General features: G+C 41.7%; 1 protein-coding gene across 1 annotated transcript in view; it reads left to right on the plus strand.

The window, feature by feature from the left end:
* STK39 (serine/threonine kinase 39) overlaps positions 1-16,926 on the plus strand; it is a 279,238-nt gene that overhangs the window by 63,331 nt on the left and 198,981 nt on the right. The window contains exons 3-6 of the mRNA XM_072121817.1: positions 7,942-8,050; positions 10,928-11,069; positions 13,592-13,647; positions 16,494-16,603. Coding sequence (XP_071977918.1) covers positions 7,942-8,050; positions 10,928-11,069; positions 13,592-13,647; positions 16,494-16,603 — 417 coding nt within the window. The remainder of the gene's footprint in view (positions 1-7,941; positions 8,051-10,927; positions 11,070-13,591; positions 13,648-16,493; positions 16,604-16,926) is intronic.

Here is a 16,926-nt window from a genome sequence, read left to right on the forward strand (position 1 = left end):
TGTGTTGAATTGCCCCGGGTTTTTGACGCACGCGAACGGTTTGTGTCGCATTGCCCCCGGCTTGCATGCGACAAAAAATGGGGGGGAGTGGCCAAAAGCAAATTGTGTCGTAAGATCAGCACTCACATGCACCGGGAAGAAAAGAGTTAACTCCGGCGGACCTCAGCGGGGGAATCGACACATGCAGGAAATCGGACGCAGGATCTTAGTAAATCGCGTCAGACCGGACCGGAAGGGCAAGTAAATGTGCTCCATTGTCTATAGACACTTAGTGTATGGGATCTTTCCTTGTTTATACGCTGAGCATATACATAAAACTAGGCGTGAATGTGGCCTAACAGCCCTGGTCATCCATACATTCCCCTCTTATCCCCCCTGGAGCAAGGCCTGACAAGTTTGGATATGTTGACAGCACTATTTCTAGAACTCAGCTTGCCTCGGCTAAAAGTTGTTAAATAAGTAATAATGCACTTTATAGGTTGAAAAGCCCCGTCCCCCCGGTCCTGATTGAATTACACAGCGAGGGGCACGCCGCAGGTGGCAGCACAACCCAATGGAAGTTATCCTGAAGCAGATTAATAATTTATTACTCCCGAGCCCTTTCCAATAGACATGTCTCGTCCTGCATGGGCGATTACAGGTCAGCCATTCTCATTCATGCTTATGGAAATCATTTCCTCCAAATAAAATAGCTGAAGGGGGAATTCATTAACGTCGTGTAAAAGTAAGTCAAACGGGAGATTAGCTGCTGGAAAATTCCAGATGGACGCCATTATATCTGTGTTAATCCGAGAGAGTCTGTGAGAGACTCAATCAACAGTCAGAGGCTCAGTAGCCCCATATAGCAAACCTGCAGATACTGTGTGCCGCCATAAGGTGCCCCTATACAGTGCTGTATTACTACATTACATTTCCCTGCAGTGCAGAATAAACTCGCTGTGCCGTCATATGGTGCCTCTCTGTAGGTCCTTTGTGTTGTCATGTGGTGCTTTGTTATAAGTCCTGTGTGCCACCATACGGTGTTTTACCGTAGGTCCTATGTGTCATCATAGGCTGCCTCTCTGTAGGTCCTGTGGGTCACCATATTGTGTTTTGCTGTAGGTTCCGCCATAAGGTGCCTCTTTGTAGATCCTGTGTGTTGCCATGTTCTCTCTCTGTAGCACCTATGTTCTGCAATATGGTGTTTTGCTGTAGGTCTTGTGTGCTGGCATATGGTGTTTTGCTGAAGGTCCTTTGTGCCACTATATGGTGCCTTTCTGTAAATTCTTTGTACCGCCATATGCTGCCTTGCTGTATGTCTTGTGTGCCGCCATATTGGGGCAGATTTACTTACCCGGTCCATTCGCGATCCAGCGGCACGTTATCTGCGGTGGATTCGGGTCTTCCGGCGATTCACTAAGGCAGTTCCTCCGACCTCCACCAGGTGTCGCAGCTGCGCTGAAGTCCACCAAGGTCCGCCGGAGTTCACGATCCTATTCCTGGTGAAGGTAAGTGCGTGTCCCGCGACACTTTTTTTTTTAAATGCAGCGGTTTTTCCGAATCCGTCAGGTTTTCGTTTGGCCACGCCCCCCGATTTCCGTTGCGTGCATGCCAGCGCCGATGCGCCACAATCCGATCGTGTGCGCCAAAAACCCGGGGCAATTCAGGAAAAATCGGCGCAAATCAGAAATATTCGGGTAACACGTCAGGAAAACGCGAATCAGGCCCTTAGTAAATGACCCCCATTGTGTCTATCAGTCTATCTTTAGGTCCTGTGCGCTGTCATGTGATGTTTCGGAATAGGTCCTGTACACTGTCATGTGATGTTTTGCTTTGGTCCTGTACACTGTCATGTGATGTTTTGCTTTGGTCCTGTGCGCTGTCATGTGATGTTTTAGTAAAGGTCCTGTGCGCTGTCATGTGATGTTTTGCTATAGGTCCTGTGCACTGTCATGTGATATTTTAGTAAAGGTCCTGTGTGCTGTCATGTGATGTTTTGCTTTGGTCCTGTGCACTGTGATTTGATGTTTTGCCATAGGGCCTGTGTGCTGTCATATGGTGCCTCTGTACAGATTTTTATTGCAGAGCTTAGATTCTCATCATAATACTGAACGTGGTTCTAGCTGCTACAGAACCCAAGATAGAGGCATCTGAAGTGATTCTCCCCATCAAGTAGCTGAGTCTAACTCCTCTCTGGCAAAATAAAACTGTTTTCTGCTCATTTGTCTATGACATTAGAGGAGATTTTTTATAGGTATTTGAGATTTCACATAAAGAGAGAATTCTATGGGTTGAGCCTTTTATACACATCAATGAAATGGGAATGTTTGGTGATAAGAGCTTCCTGTTAGCATAAGGGAGGATAATCCCTGAGTTTTTACACTTTATTGTATTTTTATGCTAATTACCTGCAGAGGATGCTGGGGTGTGGATTAGTCTCTGTTAAGTTTGGGGCTATGGCTACTCCACGCCCCAAATTAGTCTTTGTAGGACTGCCATCCCCTGTGCCATCCACGCCGCCTATAAACGCAGTAGCTCCTGAGCCGTCAAAGTGTCAGGAACCGCTGCTCTATTACGGGACTTTCCAAAGCGTTCACAGGCGGCATGGCTGCGCAGGGAAGGTACTCAGGGCCTTCGCCCCTAAGTTAACCAAGGTTACTCCACACCCCAGTAGCCTCTGCAGGAAATTAACTCAAAAATACAAAGCATATACATAGCCATTTGGGCTGTATCCACAGGATATGCCTTGACATGCTGATGGGTAGTGATGAGATCCCCACGGATCACACAAGAAGGGGGGTCTATTGTACCCCGGATGAATAGAGCAGCTGGTTGTGCATGCGCCCTGCTCCCCTATATATGTAGCTGACGGAGATGGACTAGTGCGGCACACAGCTATCTCCATCTGCACCGTAGAGATGAACAGAGTAGCAGGGCGCATGCACAACCAGGTGCTCTATTCATCTGGGCTACAATGGACCCCCGATCTTGTGATCCGGGGGAATCCCATCATTGAGACCCCCACCGATTAGCATATTAGCCCCAATCCTGAGGGTTGGGCCTAACATTTTGATTTTGGACATCCCCATTAAGGCTTTTTCCAGGCCACAACATTAAGGGGTTAAATCTAGAAACCATCCCAACCTGCAGCATTCCCCTAAATACAGTGTGAATGCAACCCTTGTGTTTTGTGCAGGATGAGAAGTTTGTTGCATTCTGCTGCGCCGGGCCGCTCGCTCTTCTGTGTAAACTCCCGAGAATGATCCCAGAGCCGATATGACAGGGAGTGTGTGAATGTTTCATCATGTAAACATCTATTACTGCAGGTTTACATAATACACTCTTCCTGTTTTGTTACATTTCATAATATTGACCTGCAGGAGCTTATACAGGACAGTGTCAGGTTTCTAGGGACTTAGAGCTCATCAGATGTATCCAGCCATAGAAATTTATCTTAATTGATCTCCCGATAAACTATGGGATTATTATCGCTACTGGGTAGAGGATGGCGCTCGCCGGAGGCTTCTTTCACCATGGGACAGTGTAGAGGTTCCCGTTTTTAATTCAGCAGTAGTTGCAAATGTGGACCTGCAGAATTTAGAAAAGGTTTAAAGGGTTAACATCCATTACAGGTTTTTTAGAGCATTTTATAACTTATTATCTAAAAAAGTACAATATATGTATAATATATGTATAATATATATAACATATATTATATATATATAATTAATATAAGTATAATAATATATCATATAATATAAGTATAAGTATAATAAAAATATGCAAATATATACAAAAAATTAAATTAATACACAAAGACAGTTACATAAAACTAATTTTGATCATGTCTGTCCCATTTACGTGATACAACAAATATGCTAAGCTCTAAAACATTCCTAATACAGTCAGGAAAACTTTTTAGTATATTTTACCCAAGTTAATAACAGTATAAATTTGGCAGTTGAGACTAATAAAATTAAAAAAGAAAAAGAAACTTTAGAAGTAAAAAGAAGTTTAGCAACCACTTTATGGGGCTGATGTGTTAAATGAAATCTACCATTTGTTTTTATGCATTGTGAAAAAAAAAATCCCTTGAGAATGCTGTAGCTACATTGATGCAGAAACATATCTTGTTTAATCGCTGATCTGAGTGGTTTTGCTCAAAAAACAGTTATACATTTCCAGACTTTGGGAAATCTGGGTACAGACTGGCTGACGTACATAAAATAGCTGCCTCAACTGCCCAGATAGGACTAATCAACCTGTGCTTGATGACTCATACACAGCAGCTGGGGGATGGTGTATCGATTGATTACTTCTGCCTGTCAGGGACAACAGAGTGATGATGTATTCTTAACTTATGCTGGGCAGGACAAGGCTGGAGCAGTGCATAAAGAGGAGAGCACCGGGGCAACCACAGGATCTACAGAGCCTCATTATTGTAATTTTATAATTGTTTTTTTTTTTTAAAAAGGGATTAAACAAGATATGTTTCTGTATTAGTGTTGCTGCAGCATTGTTAAGGTATGTTTGGTTCATAATGCATAAAAGCAAATGGTAGATTTCTGGTAGAAGCCTGGTGCTTTGGTGCTGGTGCATGGGGCATGACGTGCCAGAATTACTCAAAGCTGCCGCCAGAATTGAAATCTATGTCATATCCAGATGTTTATTTAAAAATAAATCATCCATCAACAAAAAAATCCTCTTGTGTCATGAACTGCAAGTGTGAACAGGATAGAAATAACAGCAGACGCGTTTCCAGTGTCACATGACACTCTGAGTAATACATAATACCACCAAACATACATGTTAAAGGTTGGACTTGATGGACTTGCGTCTTTTTCCAGCCTTATATACTATGATACTATGATGTATAATGCTAAGATAATACCTTTATATAAATCCCACATAATACAGGCGGTCCCCTACTTAAGAACACTCGACTTACATACGACCCCTAGTTACAAACGGACCTCTGGATATTGGTAATTTATTGTACTTTAGTCCTAGGCTACAATAATCAGCTGTAACAGTTATCAAATGTGTCTGTAATGAAGCTTTAGTGTTAATATTGATTCTTATGACAACCCAACATTTTTAAAATCCAATTGTCACAGAGACCAAAAAAGTTCTGGCTGGGATTACAATGATAAAATATACAGTTCTGACTTACATACAAACTCAACTTAAGAACAAACCTACAGACCCTATCTTGTATGTAACCCGGGGACTGCCTGTATAAGGTCAAGATAATCAGACCACAGAATACCACTGTGTTGGTATTGGGCTTCCTAGACCCACCAGGTAAAATTAACTCTAGGTCAAAAACTTCATCAAGAACCAGGTAATGGACCTTCAAAAACTGCAACTTGGGTGTTCTGTTGGATTCTGCTGGGGCTCCTTATTAGATTAAAATCTGACACCACTGGAGGATCCTCTGGTACTCTGTCTATCTATCTATCTATCTATCTATCTACGGGAAGAAATCCAGCAGCACAAACAATAGTCCAAAATGTTGGGTGCAAGCTCAATAAGGACCAGGCAACGGACCTTCAAAAGTATCCAAACGAAAAAAACAGCACTCCCACAGGCAAGGATGAAGAAAAGTGGACCCTTTATCCCTTTAAAGGCTCCATAGGGGCTGAAATGTCGCAATTTTGATGGAATAAAGGGTCCACTTTTCTTCATCCTTGCCTGTGGGAGTGCTGCTTTTTTCGTTTGGATATCTATCTATCTATCTATCTATCTATCTATCTATCTATCTATCTATCTATCTCTATCTATGTATGTATCTCTCTATCTATCTATCTATTTATCTATCTATTTATCTATCTATCTATCTATCTATCTATCTATCTCATATCTATCTATCATCTATCTATCTATCTATCTATCTATCTATCTATCTCATATCTATCTATCTATCTATCTATCTATCTATCTCATATCTATCTATCTCATATCTATCTATCTCATATCTATCTATCTATCTATCTATCTATATATCTATCTATCTATCATCTATCTATCTATCTATCTATTATATATCTATCTATCTATCTATCTACAACAACAGAGTTCAATCATCTCAAAAACACTTTGCAAAAGAAAAAAAGGCTAATGGGCGCACACTGTACAGGGCATCTATCATCTATCTGTCTTATCTCGCATCTGTCTATCTATGTTCCTCATTTTCTCCATGGTATAGAACATGAATGTGACTACATCTACACCTGGATCTCCAATAAATTAGAAGTGAGAATTTCCAACCTTTACAGCTTAATGTGATGGGAAATCGGAACTTGAATTCCTGCCAAGAGACGTTCCCTTGTTCTGTCACAGCAATTACTGGGCTGCCAAAACAAATACTGGAGGCAGACACACAGTGGACCTTGATTTGGAGATGTATTTGAAGGACCATAATAAAACCTTGAATGGCATCCAAATGCCAGGATTCATGTGTGAAAGGAATGCCCTGAAATTCTAAAATAACCTGTAGTATATACTCGGAGCTATGGCTTAGATGGAGCATAAGATGGACATCAGGATCAATCCTCAAATTAATTCTGTTGTGGAGGAACTTGCGGACCATAATCAACAATGGACAGTAGATGGGACTTTCCTCAAATAATGCAGATTACCTATCTATAGGATAAGACTCTGATCCTAGATGTCTATCTTCTGGGACCCCCACTGTTGGGGATCTGCAAACTGATTGGGGCTCAAGTTGAAGCCCAATTATTACAGATTTTGTAATAATTTGGGTCTTATGGTCATCCATTATTACTCTTGTTACAGTGTTCTTCTGATGTCCTGAATGTAGATGGAGAACATAACCTAATCCGGTGTAAAATTAGCTCCAAACGGGGTTGTCTTCTTCTGGACCCAGTGGAGGATCATGTGGTTCTCTGGTACACCAAACATGCTTGGTCCTGAAGAAAAGCTCTGATAGCCCAATGATCTGCCATCGCATATAATGACATCATATTGAACTGTGAAATATAAAATATGTAAAGGCAATAAATATACCAATAACGCTGCATGTGTTTTCTATATATATTGAACAAAGCTGGAAGTAGATAGCTCCATCAGTTCTTTACCACTATGCAGGTGTCTGTTCAAGACTCCTCCCCTGAAGGAGTTTGTCATTTGCCACGTCCCCAACAATCGATCGAAGATAGATAACCTAGCCTATAGATAGATCATTAATATTGTATGTGTGATACAGAAAACCCATTTAAGCAGTGTAAGACACAACAAAATCTATAACAATACACAGAACCAATAAAAACATAGTGAAAAGTCCAGTTTGGTGACGCCTAGACCATCATAATTAAATATTATTTGGGTAGAGAGATACGCTCCCACCTGTTATAATGACGTCATTGGGGGTCATTTACTAAGGGCCCAAAGCGCGTTTTTCCAGCGGGTTACGCAAATTTTTCTGTTTTGCGCTGATTTTCCCTGAATTGCCCCGGGATTTTGGCGCACGCAATCGGATTGTGGCGCCGGCGTGCACGTGACAGAAATCGGGGGGGCGTGGTTGTACAAAAACCCGACGGATTCGGAAAAAACGCTCCATTTAAAAAAAAAAAAGTCGCTTGACACGCGCTTACCTGCACTCGGCCCGGCATGGTGAACTTCAGTGGATTCCGATGAACTTCAGCGCAGCAGCGACACTTGGTGGACATCGGGGGAACTGCCTTAGTGAATCGCTGGAAGACCCGAATCCTCCACACAGAACGCGCCGCTGGATCGCGAATGGACCGGGTAAGTAAATCTGCCCCACAGTGTCATGAGCCTGATATGTCCTTGTCCTCTGCTTATCCACTACCTAACATTACGGGATCTGCATTGAAGCTGATAGAAATGTGATGTGAAGACTTATTAATCAATGTATATTGTGTCTCCATGTTCTCTATCTATGACGGTGATTGACCTCAGCAATATGTCTCTTTTCAGAAAGAAATACAAGCCATGAGTCAGTGCAGTCACCCCAATATCGTCACATATTATACCTCATTTGTGGTGAAGGAGGAGCTGTGGTTGGTAATGAAATTACTAAGCGGAGGTAATGTTTATGACTCATTTATGTTAATTGTAATTAATTGCAATATTATATTTATCGGGCGTGAATATATAAGCATAGAACATCTCAGAGACAGAGAAATATAGAAATTTCTAAGAGAAAGAAAAGACACCCGTCTACAGAGAGCACTGTTCCACAGTTTTTGCTCCTCATCAGTGAAGAGAAAGGAAGTGGTTTGGTTGGGATAGAGGCCATAGACAAGGGTCAGGAGGGGTAGTTTATCTCCTTGTTTTTTTTAGGCCATACATGTTTTATAAGACTTCTGAGAAGGAATATGCTACTGAAGCCTTATTCGCATGGCTGTGTGTTCGCCCGACCATATCCCCGGCATAGAACATGACTGGGGGGAGGAGGAAAAACTTCTCCCCTCTGCATTGAAAGCCAAGAAGCCACATCACGGTGCGGTCAGACTCTGTGTGCTCTCATCATCATGACCATGTGCCTTATACTTCTATGGGCGCCTTGATCCGGATGCGCATTGTGCAGCAAGATCACACCTTTCATTGGGTGTGGGGCCTAGATATTACTGAGTGGAAAAAGGAAAAATGCCTCTGACACCATCTTTTGTAGGGAAGCTCCCGAAAAATTTAGATTAAGCTAAAACATTAAATGTGTTCTTGAAGGAAAGGACCTCTCCCTATAGACAGTTGTTTTTGAGTTTTTCCTCCTCATTAGTGCAGAGCAGGCAACTGATTTAGTTAGTTAAGATGCCATGGAAGTGGGTCAGGAGGGATATGTATCTCCTTAGTAGTGAGGCTACCTTCACAGATGTGTCAAGTCTTTAGGCCATGCAAACTAGGAAGGACCTAATCCATACTTGCCAACACTTAGACCCAGGATTGCGGATACATTTTCTGGGCCAACCACACCTCTATTTTATATAATTACATCCCCCTTTTTGTGTCATTTCCACATAACATGAGATGAGATCATGAATATGTCCTGGAGCTTTGTGGATGTAGTATTCTCCTGGTCTCGGCAGATAGGCCCGAATGTTCCAGCACTCCGGTGGGTCTCCCCTGTTTCGGGAGCCTTCTTAACACTGCGAGAAAGTTCACAAGATCTTTAGTTATTCTAAAATAACTAGAATAGTACTCATGTTTTTCTGAATAAGTCTTCTGCAGTGGGTCAGCACATTCTCAATGGCGCATGCTGCAGCCCTGTACTGAGGATAGAGTTCAGTGTAAAGTAGTACTTGCTTTCATTTTTTGGCTGGCGCTTATGGGTTAGGCAATCTAAGATCAATACTGGTGACAGAGCATAATAGTTGCACGTAAGTGATGACAACGAGTATCTGACTGGTCGCCACGGAAGTCTCCGTTAACATAACACAACATTGTTGGTAAATTGTGAGAAAGTAGCCGAGAGGAACCAAGGCTCAAAGTCATTAGCAGTAGCGCGACTTGGAGCACTAAAGCCGGATTTACTAGTTGATTTAATAATTACGACTCTACTCGGGCAATGTGTGAACTTGATAAAGTGTCAAAAGTAAACTGGTTGGAAGACTTTGTCCAGCCAAGAAAAATATTTAATATGCTCTTTGGAGGGATTAGCTATTTTGAGGCTAGACAATGGTCTGTTGTTTTTAGGGCATTGGGATGGATTTTATTTTTATACCTCATGATTTGTAATAGAATTTAAAGTTACAAGGCTGAACCTTATCCAAACTACTGTGGGTCTCTTATCTACCGTATTTTTCAGACTATAAGGCGCACAAAAAATCCTTAGATTTTCTCAGAAATCAAAGGTGCGCCTTATAGTCCAGTGCACCTTATGTATGAACAGTACTTACAGACAACAGCTGCCTTGAACTGTGCACAGGTCTGCCACCTGCTGGTCTTTCATCCTTATAATCAGGTGCGCCTTATAATCTGGTGCACCTTATATATGAACCTAGACGTTTTAGCAGGCATTGATTGATGGTGCGCCTTATAATCTGGTTTGCCTTATAGTCTGAAAAATATGGTACCTTTTTAGAGGACTGCATCCATCTACAGCAGAGGTCCTCCACCTTTCCTATCATGGCAGCCATATTTAACTTAGGGGTCGAAAGCTACTTTTTACTCATGATGAGATCTGTGCTGGAGGTTATGTCCGAAGCCACCATCCCATATGAAATTTTATTTGATGGAAACATTGTATTGCATACAGAGCTTTTGGGACAAAAATCAGACACCTCAACAGCACCCAAATATGAGTTAGTGGGGACCATTAGGCACCGTTGATGTTCATAGTGTGGCAGATCCAACAAAGTGTCCTGCTTTCATTTGAATGCAATCTCATTATGCAACATCTGTGGTCAGGGGCGCATTAAGACTACCGTGGGCCCTGGGCTGTATGAATATTATAGCCCCTACAAGTCTGTAATCACTTCCTACATTAGGAACTAGAATCAGATTATTGGGGAATGGAGGATATGTCCCTTCTGCTGCTTTCAATCTGCGGTTCCAGAACCTTTGGAGGAACTTAAAAGATCCTAAAATGGCTCTTGTGTAACCCTATTGAGAGCAAAAACAGATGTATGAGGATTTCATGGGTGAAGGTCATTCTCAGTTTAATATTTCGTGTTGGGCCCCCTAGAAGGCTTTGGCCCCGGGCTACTGGCCAAACCGCCTATGTTATAATCCACTACCGGCTGTGGTTTTAAGATGTAGCCTTGTGCCTACAGGTGACAAACTAATGGGAGAAAAAAGTGGCTACTGGACAAAACTGTTTTTTCTGATAATGGTCTTCTGTAAATGGTGATACGGGAGTGGTTATCACGTAGGGGCATGTGGAGACCCCTTCCATCCACCAGAACCTAACCACAGACTAACTGTCCCTCATTGTTAGTGGGTTCAATGTTTTATTCTGTTTCAGGTTCCATGTTGGATATTATAAAACATGTGGTCGGCAGAGGTGAACATAAGAATGGTGTGCTAGAAGAACCAATTATTGCAACCATACTCAAAGAAGTCTTAGAGGGATTAGATTATCTACATCGGAATGGGCAGATACATAGGTATGTTTTATGGTAAAGAAGGGGCAGTGGCCTAGTACTGTAGACATGTCTTTTTAGTAATTCTCCTCAAAATAATAGTGTGAAATTCTATTTAGAACTTTGTATTGTCCTTTGTCTCTGTCCTCTACGTCTTTAAAGCGAACCTGTCACCAGTAACGACATTTTTAGCTGGTGACAGGTTCCAGTAGCCTATGCTATACTGACTTTTATTAAAGTCCCTGCACCATTTTCTGTTGGACTTTGCATGTTCTTTTTCGTGCAAACTGCTTGCACATGTATTCAAGGGTTTGTATTGCGGCTGCACTATAGCCGACAATAAATTTAATTTACATTTACTGGTTCCCTGAAAGCCTGAGTCCCAGGGAAGGGGTAGCTGCAGCCTGTTTGTGCCTGTATCAGTCTCTTCCACACTCCTGTATTTCCCTCTCCCCCTCCACACTTCCTATTATGTGCTTTGAGCAGGGAAGGGAATAGTAGAGGAGTAGAGGAAGAAGGCAGGAGGAGACACAGGCACACACAGGCTGTTGATGCCCATCCCCGGAGCTCGCCTCACACTGCTGGCAGGGAGCCAGATAATATGAAATAAAGTTGTATAAAGTACTGAAAGGATTCAGAATGCTGACAAAGGCATTTTTAAGACCAGCATAGCATTGGTTATTAGCACCTGTCAACAGCTAAAAAATTACATTCCTGGTGAGGGATTCACTTTAACTAATTTGACAGTGTGATGGTGTTTATGAACATGACTTTGGCTGGTAGCCCTCATCTAATCCAGACCACTACAATTTTGACCTTTTAATTGATTTTGTATGTGTAAATCTACTGCGTCTGGAAGAGATTATCTGGTCTGGCAATTTTCCCAAATCAGTGACTATCCTGGAAAATGCTTTTAAATATTACATTCTCAGAATTCTTAGCAGGGCAGGTTGGGGATGGTCTTGGATCCAATTATTAGGGTTTTTTTTTTACATCCTCAGAGAAGTCACCTATTTTCCTTTTGTGTTGTATCAATATTGTACCTGCAGAACGGATAGTTGGCAACAATTGATTGGCCAAAAAATGAAGCAAAACATGGAAAGGACACAATGGGGGTTTTCCCGACGTGTTACCCGAATATTTCCGATTTGCGCCGATTGTACCTGAATTGCCCCGGGATTTTGGCGCACGCGATCGGATTGTGGTGCATCGGCGCTGGCATGCACGCGACGGAAATCGGGGGGGGGCAGAACGAAAACCCGATGGATTCGGAAAAACCGCCGCATTTAAAAACCGAAAATGTGTCGCTTGGGAAGCGCTTACCTTCACCTGGTCCAGCTCGGTGTATTCCGGCGCAATCCCAATGCTTTTCAGCGCAGCAGAGCCACCTGGTGGACGGTGGAGGAACTACCTTCATAAATCCCGTCCGGACCCGAATCCTGTGCAGAGAACGCGCCGCTGGATCGCGAATGGGCCGGGTAAGTAAATCTGCCCCAATATCTGACACATGCGATTGAAATAGCTACTTTTGGGCGTTGCATGCTACTCTAAAATAAAAGTAGGCTGGTCTGGGTTTGGACCCTATGACTAGCCTTAATTCCTATAGGCTCTTGTTGAAATGTGGAACTTTTTACTAATTCTGGCACGTCTGACAAGTTTACAAATTTCTGCTCTGCTCACATCATCCCTAATGTAATTTTTGGAAGTCTTTTGTCCTTATTTGTGACACATAGAGATGTTTGGGCCCGTTGCACATTTTCGGGTTCAGCCACCCGACCTGGACATATTGCCGGGGTGGCGCCCTGAACAGCCAATTGACGCTCCTAGCATCTAACCATGGCTATAATTGGCTAGGAAAGATGAAAAGGAGATATGCAAGTCCTGGTTGTAATAGTTTTTTTTTAACACAATCATATAATTTATATTATATTTTTGTTTCGTTTTTTTAAGATGTGATTGAGCGGAATTTTTGTGTGTGCAATACTATGTCTGACCACATGGAGTGCTCTCATGGAATTTACAAACTGTTAAGCCGCATTCATACAACCGTAGGGAGACGTATGTACGGCCTATCTTGTCCTATCTTTCCCCGTGTTACGTGCCGTACGCCGTGCATTTCAATGGAAAGGGGAGGGGTCACCGGCCGTAGCCATGCGGCCATACACCAGTGTGCATGTGGCCTTACAGTAGATAGAGAGATTTACATGACCTGCTATGTAAGAATTTCATCTATTTTATATTGGGGAGTTTAAATATAGAATGTTCACAAAACCATAGATTTTAATTCTTATTACCCCAAGCTCACTGGAAATGTATTTTTGGATTATTTCATTTAATTATGATTGACCTGTTGTTATTTATAACAAATATTATGAGGCAGAACTCAACCACTTTTCCTGATCTTATTTCCTCTCTTAGTCACGGTCATTAAAATATTTGTTAGTGCTATGTAATGTAATGGCAATTTTTGATGCCTAAGTTTGTATGTTAGTTGTACCAGACTTTCCTAAGAATTTGAAAGAAAGTGATTTTATATTTTATCTCAGGGATCTAAAGGCCGGAAATATCCTTTTGGGAGAAGATGGATCAGTACAGATAGCAGGTAATTCCATTGATTTATATACGGACAGAATTTCAGCTATTACTGCTTATAGAAGATCAATCCTTTCGAGGGGTGATCAAGGTTGGCCCAAGGGTTATAAGGGTCATCCATATTAGGGTCATCCATATTACACCTTGATAAAGTTTCCCATTCCCTTCCCGGAGACTGTGTCACATATGTGACCTCCAGGCAGAGGTCGCATTAACCTTTTTCAAGAAGGGTAATATGGGGAATCTGGTAAGAATCTGGTAACAGTGTGACTCTCTAACGTTTATAACACCCAGCTTCATTTTCTTTTGATCCAACACTGAACACTTTAAGAGCAGTAGAGAACTATGATGTCATTCAATGGCTGCACAGTTCTCTATATCGTCAGACTGACACAATTAGAACTTACCGTAATAGACGTGGTGTAGGAGGCCAGTAATGCTGATTCCCTTAACTCATGGTGTTACAACTCAACCCTGTATAGGCAGCCCTGAATGGTTTAAAAAAAAAAAAAAAAATGATTATAAAGAACGCCCAAAACGTCAACGCAGTGAACCGTCTCAGCAGTCTCTATCTTTGTAATTTGAAGTAAGGACACTTTACAGTCATAAAAGTGTCACACTTAGTTGGAAACCATATAATTTTCCAATCACCACAGGTATATTATTTAAAAAAAAAAAAACCCTGATACAGCAGCCGGAGAGTAGGAGTAATACCGTCTCTTATAAATGTGATTTAGCAGGACTGACAGAAAATCGTGGTAATTGAAAGCTAGAATTACTTTTTGTGCTCTCATAGAAAGTACTTCAATGTACGGTATGTAAGGAAGGTCACAAGAATAGGATTCTCTGGGACTGCAGCTCGGAGACTTGATTAGGAGAATTAAAGTATATTGAGAAAAATGTCCTAATCGGCATAATGGAAAAATTGGATTAGTATATGATCAGTCTATACGATTATAGAATATCAGATCTGCGATAATAGAACAGTAGAATATCTAAGATACACTTATTTCTTTTAGTCTGCAAACAAGGGCTTTGGGGATTTGCCATTTTTGATTAACTTTAGTAAGTTTCAATGCAGTTCTTTTTATAATGTAGAAAAAGACAATGGGGCACATTTACGACGATAATGCACTCCGCTGCGATTCACTAGGATCGTGCACCCGATGTCTTGCATGGGGCTTGCACTTGCACATGCAAACTGGCTTACAAGAATTCAGTCACAACAAGTTATCCTTTTTCCACAGGGTACGGAATAACTTGATGATCAGTAGGGGCTCCAGCGGTTGCACCCCACTGAGTACAAGAATTGGGGGTTCATTGTACCCCCAAATAAAATGAGCATTTCTCTACCAGCGTGCATGTCCAAACTGCCGCTCCATTCATCTGTGCTACAACAAACCTCTGTTCTTGTGATCCGTGAGCTTGTTGTGAGTGAACAAATCCATTCCCAAAATTTGACATACATGTAGGTCATAGTGTCAGGTGGGGAAATAGAACAAGCTCTTTCCATACCAAGCAACCAGCATCATAACTGGTACCAATTGCACCTTTTAACCTCTCAGATGCCGAGAAGATGCGGTCAGAGTAGAACCAGAAGAGTCTCAGAGGTCTGATGTGTATGACTGGGATTTGAGCAAATTATTCAAGATTTGATTCGCTGTAGCTCCTTTTCGGGCTTAAATCGAATTGGTCCAAACTGATGTTGCCCTTATTGTTCTGGATATTGGTATATAATCCCCCCCCCCCTGTCCTCTAAACCACATACAGTACTTCTTTTTTTTTTTTTAAATGGTCCTATCTTGTTTTGTACATCTTATGCATTTTTTAAACAAACTTTTACGCTGATTTGCCCCATTACTCTAACAAAGAAATTATATAAAACAAACAAAACATGATTGGAAACTCTTTAAAAAAAAACTAGAGGGGGTTATATAGGAATTTCCAGAACTATCCTTCATAGCAATTCAGAAATAATTTCGATTCAATTTAGTGCCAGTAAATTGTAACATAATCCATAAATCAATGAATCTCTGACCCAGATCTATTATTGTGGCTGCGCCAGTTTTCTGTCCTACTTTGCGCTGAAAAGAACTTCTTTGGAGCTTGCGTATGTATTTAAGAAGTGTTTGGGCCAGTTTTGTGTCACGCTACTCTGTGTCCGACAAGAAGAAAAAATGTGCACCTAAAACGGGCGCATTAGTGCTCAGAGTCGGAGTTGCGTCTCGACAGAATGGTGTCGCATGTTGTATACTAAATTTGCACCAAAAAAAAGTTGGTGCACACTTCCCAAGCATTGCAGGGCGCGCCAGATTCATGAAGATTCAATAGTACAGGCGGTCCCCTACTTAAGGACACCCGACTTACAGACGACCCATAGTTAAAGACGGACCCCTCTGCCCTCTGTGACCTCTGGTAAAGCTCCCTGGGTGCTTTACTTTAGTCCCAGACTGCAATGATCAGCTGTAAGATGTCTGTAATGAAACTTTATTAATAATCCTTGGTCCAATTACAGCAAAATAATTTGAAACTCCAATTGTCACTGGGACAAAACATTTTTTTGTTCTGGATCTACCATTATAAAATATACAGTTTCTACTTACATACAAATTTAACTTAAGAACAAACCAAGGACCCTATCTTGTACGTAACCTGGGGACTTCCTGTATTCAATAATTTGCCTGACTTTTGATAAATCTGGGAACCTCTGTCTTGATGTTCTGTGACATCTCTCACTCTTCATCCCAGCTACAGTTCTTTTAATTCCATTCACTACCTGGTGTTCTATAACATGATTAAGATTTCGGAATTTGTTGGATTTTCTTAATACCTATTTTGTGTCTTTTTGATTTTCAGATTTTGGTGTTAGCTCATTTTTAGCCACAGGTGGCGACATGACAAGGAATAAAGTGAGGAAAACATTTGTTGGCACCCCCTGCTGGATGGCTCCAGAAGTAATGGAACAGGTATCAGTTTGAGACTTAAAGGAAAAGTCTAAGACTATATTTACTTATCACCTGTGCTTAGGGTAGGTGATTTATATCCAAATGGCGAGTATCTGACCACAAGTACTCGCTTCTTCATGGTGCATCGAGCAAGATAGCATCAGCCCCTTTAATTTAAAAGAGACCGAACTACAAGTAGGTCATGTGACCGACGGACATGACCTCCCCCTTGACCCAATGGTTTAAAAGAAAAAAAGGCATAGAATGGAGAAAACGGGTGCACATGAGCAGACCCCTAGTGCACTGAGGTGCTTATGTACATAAAGTATTTTTCTGCACTAGAT

The sequence above is a fragment of the Engystomops pustulosus genome, chromosome 8, assembly GCF_040894005.1.
Source record: "Engystomops pustulosus chromosome 8, aEngPut4.maternal, whole genome shotgun sequence".
Lineage (NCBI taxonomy): Eukaryota > Metazoa > Chordata > Amphibia > Anura > Leptodactylidae > Engystomops > Engystomops pustulosus.